The sequence below is a fragment of the Mesoplodon bidens genome (genome assembly GCF_964165515.1).
Source record: "Mesoplodon bidens genome assembly, chromosome: 2".
Lineage (NCBI taxonomy): Eukaryota > Metazoa > Chordata > Mammalia > Artiodactyla > Ziphiidae > Mesoplodon > Mesoplodon bidens.
In genome coordinates, this window is record NC_138177.1 from 29,004,639 (window position 1) to 29,015,035 (window position 10,397).

Here is a 10,397-nt window from a genome sequence, read left to right on the forward strand (position 1 = left end):
TTCCTCTCTGTGATTCATTTTAAATTGTTTCTATTGCTATGTCTTCTAATTCGCTAATCCTTTCCTCTGCAATATCTAATCTACCATTAATCCTGTCCAGTGTATTTTTCATCTTTGACATTGTAATTTTCATTTTAAGAAGTTCAGTTTGGTTCTCTTTTATATCTTCCATGTTTCTGATTTACATATTCAAGCTTTTCTCTAGCTTCTTGAACATATAGAATGTACTTATAATTGCTTTTTAAATTAATTAATTTTTTATTGAAGTATAGTTGATTTACAGTGTTTTTTAAATTAAATTTTATTGGAGTATCATTGATTTACAATGTTGTGTTCGTTTCTGCTGTAGAGAAAAGTGACTCATTTATATACATACATATTTTCAGATTCTTTTCCTATAATTGTTTTAATATCCTTGCCTATTAATTCTGTCATCTGTATCATTTATGATTTGAGTTTGATTAATTGATTGTTTTTCCATATTATCAGCCATTATTTGTTGCATGCTTGATAATTTTTGATTGCATGCCAGACATTGTGAATTTCACTTTGTTGATGGCTAGGGAGTTTTACATTTGTTTGTTTTCCTATAAATATATTTGAACTTTATTCTGAGACATTGTTAAATTACTTGGGAGCAGTTTAATCCTTTGGATCTTTCTTAAAACTTTGTTAGACATAGTGGTGTTGAGTCAGGGACTAATTTTTCCTTATCTTGAGACAAAATCCTTCTGAGTACTCTAATCAAAGCTCTATACATTATGAGTTTTCTTCACTCTTGCTCACAGGGTTTTCCCTCTAATCCTTTCAGGTGCCTTTTCGCTCAGTCTTGAGAATTTCATTACATGCATGTGTTGATCATTAGTTAGCTGAATACTTGAGAAGAACCCTCTACAGATGTCCAGAATTTTCTCTTTTTGCAGCTCTCTTCTCTCTAGTACCCTACCTGCAAAATCTAGCCATGATTTTACTACCCAGGCTCCCATCTCTGTCTTCTCAACTCAGGGAGACTGCCATGCTCCACCTGTACTCTTTCATCTGTGCCCTGATTGGAAACTTTTTCTGGGCTTTAAACTGTAACAATTGTAGGGTTCACCTACTCTGTCTCCCATTTCTCAAAGATCATTTTTCTTCATTGCCTTATGCCTAATGTCTTGAAAATCAATATTTTATATATTTTCTTGGTTTCTTAGTTGTCTTATGTGGGAGGGTAATTTTTTTTGGATGGTAAGTAGAAGTCTCCATATCTTGATCAAAATCTCACAGTTGGTCTAAGCTACTGGTTTCTTTGGCAATGTAGTTCTTTAAAATCTTGGTTGGCTTAACACTTAAAAAATGTAGTAGGCTTTTCATCCACTTGCTCAGTTTCATGTGCCAGTAACCACACTGTAAATCTTATTGAGGCATAGTTTTCAGATCTGCTTTATGTCTTTGCTTTCTTATCTCTACGCTTGTCTTTCTCAACTTAATAATAGCCACCTAAAGGCTTTCAGGCTTAAAAGTGAGAAATCTGAATGTGATCACTAATGCTAACAAGGACCTTAATTTTTTTCTGTTACTATCTTACAATTTTTGAGGTTGATAAGCAATCAGTTTTTCCAACCTTGCATGATCCCAAATTTCTCATCTCTGTAATCCTTCTAACTTCGGCTTGAAAATTGGCAATTTTTTTTCTGAGTTCATCACTTTCTTATAAGATTCTGACAAAAGCAATTAGCAGTAGCCAATATTCACTACTAATTGTTGTCTTTTCTAATCTCTTCTGCTATGCATGAGGTCTGGCCTAATGCCCAAGTTACCACGAATGATAATTTTACCTTTTTCTTGGGGGTGGGGGTGAGACACTGGATAACATCAATTTTTATCTTTCTTTCCTCTGATGTCAATTTTATCACTGCTGGCTTCACACTAATATGAAGCATATATTTTAGATTTTTAATTTCAGCAACATCTCATCTCAAAATATTAATCACAGGATTAAGATAATTAATGTAGCTACCATAAGAGAAAAATGCCAAAATCTCTAAGGCTTAACAAAATAAGTTTAATTTTCCTCATGCAAAGTTTAATGTAGATTGGCAGTCTTCCTCAGACTTGTAGCTATGCCATCTGGAACATGTAGCCTCCAAGTTTTCTAAGGCAAGGGAAGAGAGAAATGCAGGAAACACATCATTTCTGAACTGCTTCATTTTTCCTCTTGGTCCATTGGTCAAGATTGTCATGTGGCCCCAACCTAACTCCAAAGATAGTTAGGAAATGTTAGGAAACATAAGGAAGTAATTGGGAGAAACAAGGGGGACATAATGATTAAATAACTCTTCCACAGCATGCTAATAACTTTGTATTGTACCATTCACATTTTCTTTATGGTCACATCCTTCCATATATAAATGTATTATATATAGCAGGATGTGCAATGATAGGATTATGTGTATATAATATATGATAGATATAGTTATATACATATAATCTTATCATTGTATGTGTATACATAGATATAAAACCTTATCGTTGTTTTCTAAAAATAGAATCATATTTATGCTATTTTATCTTTCTTTTTGTTTAGAAATATCTACTGCAAATCTTTCCAAATTAATTTCTAGACCTGTAGTTCATTCATTTTAATGACTCCATAATATTCCCTGGTGTGGTTGTACCATAATTTACTATTTATATACTGAGGTACATTTACTTTATTAGCTCATTTTTTGTCAGTATCAATTGTGCTTTAATATATCTAATCAGATAAAATTTATTTCTGGAAATTAATGGCTTTTCCCCTCTATGGGATAGATATTAAAGAGTGGGATTTAATGGGTTGAAGTGTACATGTTTTGTTAATTTTAATATTTTTCCAGATTGGTGGTCATAAAGGCTGAAAATATTCACATTTTCATGTACAATATATAAGAGAACCCATGTCTCCATGAATATGACAATAGATGTTTCAATACATTTTAGTTTTGTTAATTTAATGGGGAGTAAAGAGAATTAGGGAAATGCAAATTAAAGTAAGAATATCTTCATATAGTAGTTGGCCATTTGGTTGCCTCTTCATATTCTTTGCTATTGAGATTCACATCCCATTTTTGTCAAGTAGTAAGAACTTTTCATTGTCATAGTAAGTATCTGGTGATCTTCTGAATTGCAAATATTTTTCCCAAATCAATTATATAAATGTTTATAAAATTTTATAAATTTTATAAACGTTTTGGGTATATTTCTGCATAATATAAAATATTTAATATTAAAACATATGATATATGTTATTTTGTCATTCAAATGTTTAAAGTTTAAATTAAAATTTTAATTTTAAATTAAAAATAAAAGTTTAATTTTCGTATTATCAAGAAGTCTTTTATACTGCTGAGTCTCTTCTGCTCCTTGATTGTACTTGTTGTGTACTAGATTTTCTTGCCATATTTTATTATTTTTTTACTTATTTAAGGTTTTAATCCATATGGAATTAATTTTTTCATAAAATAGATTTCAGTTTTATTTTTTTCAGATGGGTAGCTTTCTGTGCCAGCACTATTTATTAAATAATTCAGTATTTTTCTTCTTTTCATATATCAAATCATGTATTTTCTGGGATTCTTTATTTTATTCTATTGATCTATTTGTTTCTTCCTATGCCTATAACCATACTAATTCAATTTCAACTGTTTACTAATATATTCTGATAGTAAGGCAAGCCCCTATTCACTATTCACCTTTATCAAAATTTGCTTGGCTATTCTCAAAAATGTTTGCTTCCTTATAAACTTTAAAGTCTTTTTATCCATTTTCCCCAAGCCTCTGCAAGGATTAAAACCAAGATTATTTTAAATTTAAACAATAATTTTTGGAAAATTGACACTTTTATTATATCAGATCTTTCCATCAAGGAATGTGGAAAACTTTTTAAAAATGGTTAGATAAAAGTTAGTTATGAATCCATCTGTTCCTGGTACTGTTTTTAATGGTAAGTCTTTAATCTTTTGACAATCTCTTCTGTGGTAATTGATCCATTGCAGTTTTCCTGGGTCTTCTTTGATAATTTTGTTAGGAAATTCTTCTTTTCCTGACTTCAAATTTGTTGTTAAAAGTTTTATGTAATTTTTTAATAAGTTTTTCACCTTTTATGAACCTGTGATGTCTCTTTTTAAATTCCTACAGTTTTGTGAGAAATTTTAATCACATTACTATTTTTTTTCTTTTTAAAAATCCTAACGAGTTTATGTCTTTTCTCATCAGTCCTTTTAATTGAAGATTAGACCTTTATTTGAATTTGAGGGAAATCTAATATTTGTTTCATTGCTTCACCTCCTTTTGCGATTTCTTCTTCTAGAGCTTCCTTCATTCATATATGGGGCTCCTGCTCTATCCTCCAAGTTTCTGTGTGTGTGTTTTCCATATTTGTGAAATATTATGTTGTGCTTTGAGATATCTTTTTTTTTTTTTTTTTTGCGGTACGCGGGCCTCTCACTGTTGTGGCCTCTCCCGTTGTGGAGCACAGGCTCCGGACGCGCAGGCTCAGCAGCCATGGCTCACGGGCCCAGCCGCTCCGCGGTACGTGGGATCTTCCCGGACTGGGGCACGAACCCATGTCCCCTGCATCAGCAGGCGGACTCTCAACCACTGCGCCACCAGGGAAGCCCGAGATATTACTTTTATTTGACATCTCAGGCCACTAATTTGAGTCTAGGTGATAGCCAACAATTCCATCAACTCATTTACTGAATTGATTAGCTCAGAAATTATGATTTCAGATACAGGAAGTATTTCGGAACTGCATTTGAATCTTTATGCATTGTCATCTGTCTCCTTCAGCAGCTGTGTGGGTGTTTTGTGCATTATGATCTATCTTCTTTTTGTAGATTGTTGGGCTGTCCTCAACTGATCACTTTTCATTATGAGCTCATTGTCTAGTTATTGGATTATCTCAAGTTGTCTATAGGCTCTTGCATTGTGGAAGGTGAAGCAGACTTTACAAACAAGAGGCTGACTCTTATTGAAGGACTGGATGAAAACCTTCCTGCTTCCAGCTATCCTCTCTCTCTTCTAATCCCAGGTATAATGAGAGTTCAACCTTTGCTTTACTTCTCCTTAGCTCTTGAAGCCCAGAAGACCAGGGACATTCACTGATACTAATGCCAAACTTCTTCCAAGGATCCATACTGTCCTAGAAACAGGTGCTTTCCAGGTTTCTCAGTCTTCATCTTGGAGATCTCCAGGCTTTCCAAGACCATATAGAAAAAGCCCTATACAACATTTCTCCTCTGGGTGTCCCATAGAGTTTGGGTTTCACTGGAACATGAGTATATACCCATCAGCTTCAGTGGTCTGGAGGCTCAGAAAGCAGACCAGACAAAGTTGAAATAACAGGGAAAAAAGATACATTCAGCGGAAATTCCCTGGTGGTCCAGTGGTTAAGACTCCATGTTTCTGGGCTTCCCTGGTGGCGCAGTGGCTGAGAATCTGCCTGCTAATGCAGGGGACACGGGTTTGAGCCCTGGTCTGGGAGGATCCCACGTGCCGCGTAGCAACTAGGCCCGTGAGCCACAGCTACTGGTCATGCGCGCCTGGAGCCTGTGCTCCGCAAAAAGAGAGGCCACGATAGTGAGAGGCCCGCGCACCGCGATGAAGAGTGGCCCCCGCTTGCCACAACTAGAGAAAGCCCTTGCACAGAAACGAAGACCCAACACAGCCATAAATAAATTAATTAATTAAAAAAAAAGACTCCGTGCTTCCACTGCAGGGGGACACAGGTTCAATCTCCGGTCTGAGAACTAAGATCCTGCATGCCACAAGATCCCTCATGCTGCATGGCATGGCCAGAAAAAAAAAAAAGATACATTCAGGTTACCACCTTCCTAGAAACTTCCCACTATTTTCTATAGAAATTATGGAAATTGAGAGGACACAGTGACAGAGTGATGAGGACTGTGAAAAACTGGGCACTCCACTCAATTATTGCCAATTAGGAAAGAAAACCCTGTGTTGCCATATCTCCCCATTTTTTTCAAAAGCAGTCATAAATCCAGAATTTTATGTAATATCTTCCCATTTCAAAATATCAATGAATTGTTAAAATTTATTTTGTAAATACTTTGTGAGCCAAAACAAGTATGTCTGTAAGTTGAATTTAGCCTATAGGCTCCGAGGTTAGGATCTCTGGAGTAGATGGTACTCTGGACAATAGATAGGTATCTCTGACTTTGAAGTTCTGCATCATGGAGGGAAACTGTCATGCCTTCTCTTGAGGCAAGCTCCTTGAGGCAGATCCACATTCTCTACTTAGTTTTGCATTCCCCAAGGTTCCAAGTACAGCATAAGATATGCACAGGACATTTCATACATGTTTATGGAATGAAGAAAGACAACTCTTGATGCCATCGTCAGAGACTAATGGATCATTGCTCTGGCTTTTGTAAAAATAAACAGTACTGCAGTTATGGAAGCTGCTAATGTGACAACTGAAAATGTAAGAGGGATGAGGCATGGGGTCATGAAAAACAAATTCCCTGAAATTCCTTTTCAGGTAAGTTGGATGTACAATGACAAGTTTTATACAAGACCAGAATATTTTCAACTGTCTAACTTTTCTGTGTCAAAGAGTTAGCTGGACAATGCTTAATGAATGAGGAAGACATAAAGTTTTGTCCCAACCATGTGGATGTGAAGATTTCATACAATCACCTTAATGCAAAGCTTTGTCTAGTAAGGCAGTCTGAGGATGAACTCAGAACAACGGATTTTCATAATTTTTCTATTTGCCATGCTTCTCTATGAGACCTTTGTAAGGAAAGGAAAACAAGAAAATCATTGTTCTATATTATACAAGCATGGAGTCTGAATACTATAATGCTGAAGAAATGGTTGTCTGAGATGAGAACTCAAACATGATTTTAAAATTGGAGGGAGAAAGGCCCAAAATCCAAGTTTTGAGTTGCAAATCTCCTTATCTTTGATTGGGCTCTGATGGTCCACTCACCATAGTGCTGCTTCTATTAACCTGAGACCTATTCCCAATTACAACCTGCTTTTGGTGTTCCTGGATGACATCAAGATGTGTGGGATTAATAGACAGTAACAGGCACACTGCAGAACAATTGTAACAAAACACCGCGTTCCCTCAAGAGCATGGAGGGTGACTTCCTGGGTCAAAATATTAATGTCTAGACTTTCAAGGCTGTTGTTATTATTCTGGAAAAAAAAAAGCATCATTCTACTGAGTCAACAGACCATCCTGGATTTATCATTGAACTCATCTCATTTTACTTTCTAATTTAAAATTTCTTTGTTTCTCTCTGACAGTTTGAAAACATACTACTGTTAACCTCAAAGAGTATTGGGTCCACTTATACATGATAGAAATATAATGTGTATAATAATATTACACATGTATTTATACTCTGTCTACTTTCAAAGAAAGGATTTGAGGTGGGCTATTCTGAGTAAATGAAAGAGACTCAATCAGCCCTTTCTGTCTGGGAATTTGAGAATCTAAGTGTACCCCCAAAATGCCAAATACGGCAATTTTCTCCAGGACTGTCACATTGCCCTACTTCCAAAGATATGACACCCAAAGAGTTCACAGCTGCGCTGTCATCTCAAGTTTAAATTTGACACTGGTAATATCAAAACCGTGGAAAATAATTTTTTTAAAATATCACAGCTGAGTTTATGGATTACTTAAGTTGTCATTAAGAAATAAGCTCCACGGAGTTTGACAGAGACTACTGACATTAAAGGATGCTCAGTGAAGGAAATTTATTAAAGAATCAGCGTGTGTGAAATGCTGTGCTAGGCCTTACACATCCATTATCTCATTTAATAACCCCATTAACTAAGTATTATTATTTTTCTTATTCTGTATATCAGCAACAAATTTCAAAGAGGTTAAATACCTTCCCCAACAGCTGTAAGTGACAGAATGAGGAAGCTTACTCATGTCTACCCGATTCCAAAGCTTCATGTGCTCTTTCCATTACAACTGGAATGTTTGGAATCCAGATTAAATTCCATTTTTGGCCTGGATTAAAGATCTGCTCTGTGGCATCTCTCAGGAGCCAAATAAAATAGAGGCTAATGAAAACAGCTGATTCACCTCCTAACAAAGCATAACACACCACAGAAGCAAGGGACAGGGTCTTACTCTTGGAACAAAATCATGGCAAGACTGAAAGCCTTCTCAGCCACTCCCTCTCAGAGAAGCCATGATAGCTAAAAGTCTACTATGAATGTTTCTTCCTTATGCCCCCCTTTTTTTTTTAAAAAAAAAGAAACGATTTCTCTGGAATACAGGAAAGGTTTATACATGAAATGAATTCACATCCAGTTATGTTGTGACTAATCGGATATGCCTTCTTATGAGAGGAGAGAAAAGGCAGTCAACACATTTTTGGTGTGTGGAAGGCAGCAGGGCTGAAAAAAAGAATGGAAATCTAGAAATGAGAGAATGCTCCCTATTTTTTCTCTTCCTTAGGTCAAATGCTAGGCATCGTACTTGGGAAAAAAGGAGAAAATAAGATTCTGGTGTATCTTTCTTGCATAATCTAGAAGCTTGCAATGGGCCTGAAATTTGTAGCCATGTTCTTAATGTGAAGGAAGTCTGCCTGAAGATATTCATAAATTTTTATTCTATTCTACTGACCACTGATGATTTGTATCATTTTACAGGTCAAGAATTGGCATCAAGGTCTTTTCTGAACTATTTGCTTTTATAATTTTCATAATCCTATACAGGAAAGGTACACTTTGAAAAAGTTAGGAAGAGATTTCTTTACCTTATCTTTGTGAATTTGACCTTTGATTATCATTAAGTTTGAACCACAAATTATGGATTTGACTAAGACCGGTCCTAGTTAGCAAATTGCACAAAACCATAGAGAAAAAAAAAAAAACTTAGTGATTTATTCTGTCTCATTGACTTTCCTGCTTGACTGAATATTAGAAAGTATAATGTAACTAAATATAGAATGTACCTCAGAACATAAGGGTTGAAAGACAAGAGCCAAACTTCAAGCACCGCCTATAGTTGGCAACACACAAAGTTCCGTTTTTAAACAACTTTTTTCAAAGCTTCTAAAAAATTATTCTTTTCTTTAGAAAACACTGCCTAGCCCTGTCACATTGAGACAAGCCTGTGGAGTTGGCAGCCATCTTGTGCAGTGAAAGACAAAGTATCTGGCTCTGAGCCAAGGAAAGCCAAAGTGATCAATATTACATTCTGAAAGCACCAATGGACCCTTTGTCCCAGGACTAACTCTTCTGGGAGATGTGCCAGAAGATTCACGTGTGCACATATGTGCACACATGCAGTAACATGATGATTCAGGAAATCCAGTCATATGGGAAGATCAAAAGCACAGCAGGATATTCCTGTGACTCTGGCATTGGTCAGCAATACTTCAATGTCCACATCCAAATATGAAGGCAGCTTAAAGAGTCTACAGATGGAAGATTAACAGAAACTTGAAAAAATGTACTAAAGGCAGCTTATTTTTTTCCCGTTGTCCTTCCACCTACCATAAGCAGCCCTGGTACGTTGTCAATCACTCCCTCACACCACTTTGAAGTATGACTCTGTCCCTGAATCCTACAGAGTGGATGCCAGCTTGGCCTCATCTCACCTCTTTAAGCCTCTGCCCTTCAGCACACTCACAAGTGTTTGGAACATATACTGGGGATGGAAGGGAATATGATCCCAGCCCCAAGTCCAGACGGCTACTAGAACACGTCATGTGTCTGGCACTGAAAACGATCACATTGCCAATTTAAAACTAGAGAAATGATCTCAGTTTTGAGGGGAAAGAAAAAAAGTCCATGTGGCTGATGAGAGAACAATGAAAAGATACCTCACACACACAAAGATCATTTATCTAAAAATCAAGGCCATATTTGGGATCAGAAAAAAATAGACTTAGTGGATCACATTAATAGAAGGGCCTAATGAGGCACTCTTGCTACTGTTGTCCTTACAAATAAATTTTAAGAACACATTGAGCCAGGGAGGAAATTGGTATTCAATTTAGAACTTTTTCATACGTTTAATATCTGCCTCTCTCATCATGTTTGCAATTTTTACAGTCTTTGTTATGAATAGCTTCTCATCACATTTCTATGAAGGAGATCATCATAATTACAACCTTATGTTACGGCAGAGCAGAAAGAAGTGACTTGGCAAAGGTCATGTGGCAACGCAGTGTCCTAGACAGGAAGGGAACTGATATATCTGGAAACCATTGTGAGTTGTGCATTCCAGTGTGCCTGGCAGAAAACAAGGCTCAGGTTGCCCCAGCCAAAGCCCTGAGCTTATTCAGAGACATGCGTGCTTCATGTGGATGTGATGTCTCAGAAGAAGAAATCAAGCTTTACTAGTAATAAATTGAGCAAAATCATGTTGGAAGCAA

At 36.2% G+C, this 10,397-nt stretch overlaps 1 protein-coding gene across 1 annotated transcript in view; it reads left to right on the forward strand.

Moving 5' to 3' along the window:
• The window catches only part of GORAB (golgin, RAB6 interacting), a 78,278-nt gene extending 68,980 nt beyond the window's left edge, over positions 1-9,298 (forward strand). Inside the window, exon 5 of the mRNA XM_081225698.1 lies at positions 9,094-9,298. Coding sequence (XP_081081824.1) covers position 9,094 — 1 coding nt within the window. The 3' untranslated portion in view covers positions 9,095-9,298. The remainder of the gene's footprint in view (positions 1-9,093) is intronic.
• Positions 9,299-10,397: the final 1,099 nt, after the last annotated feature.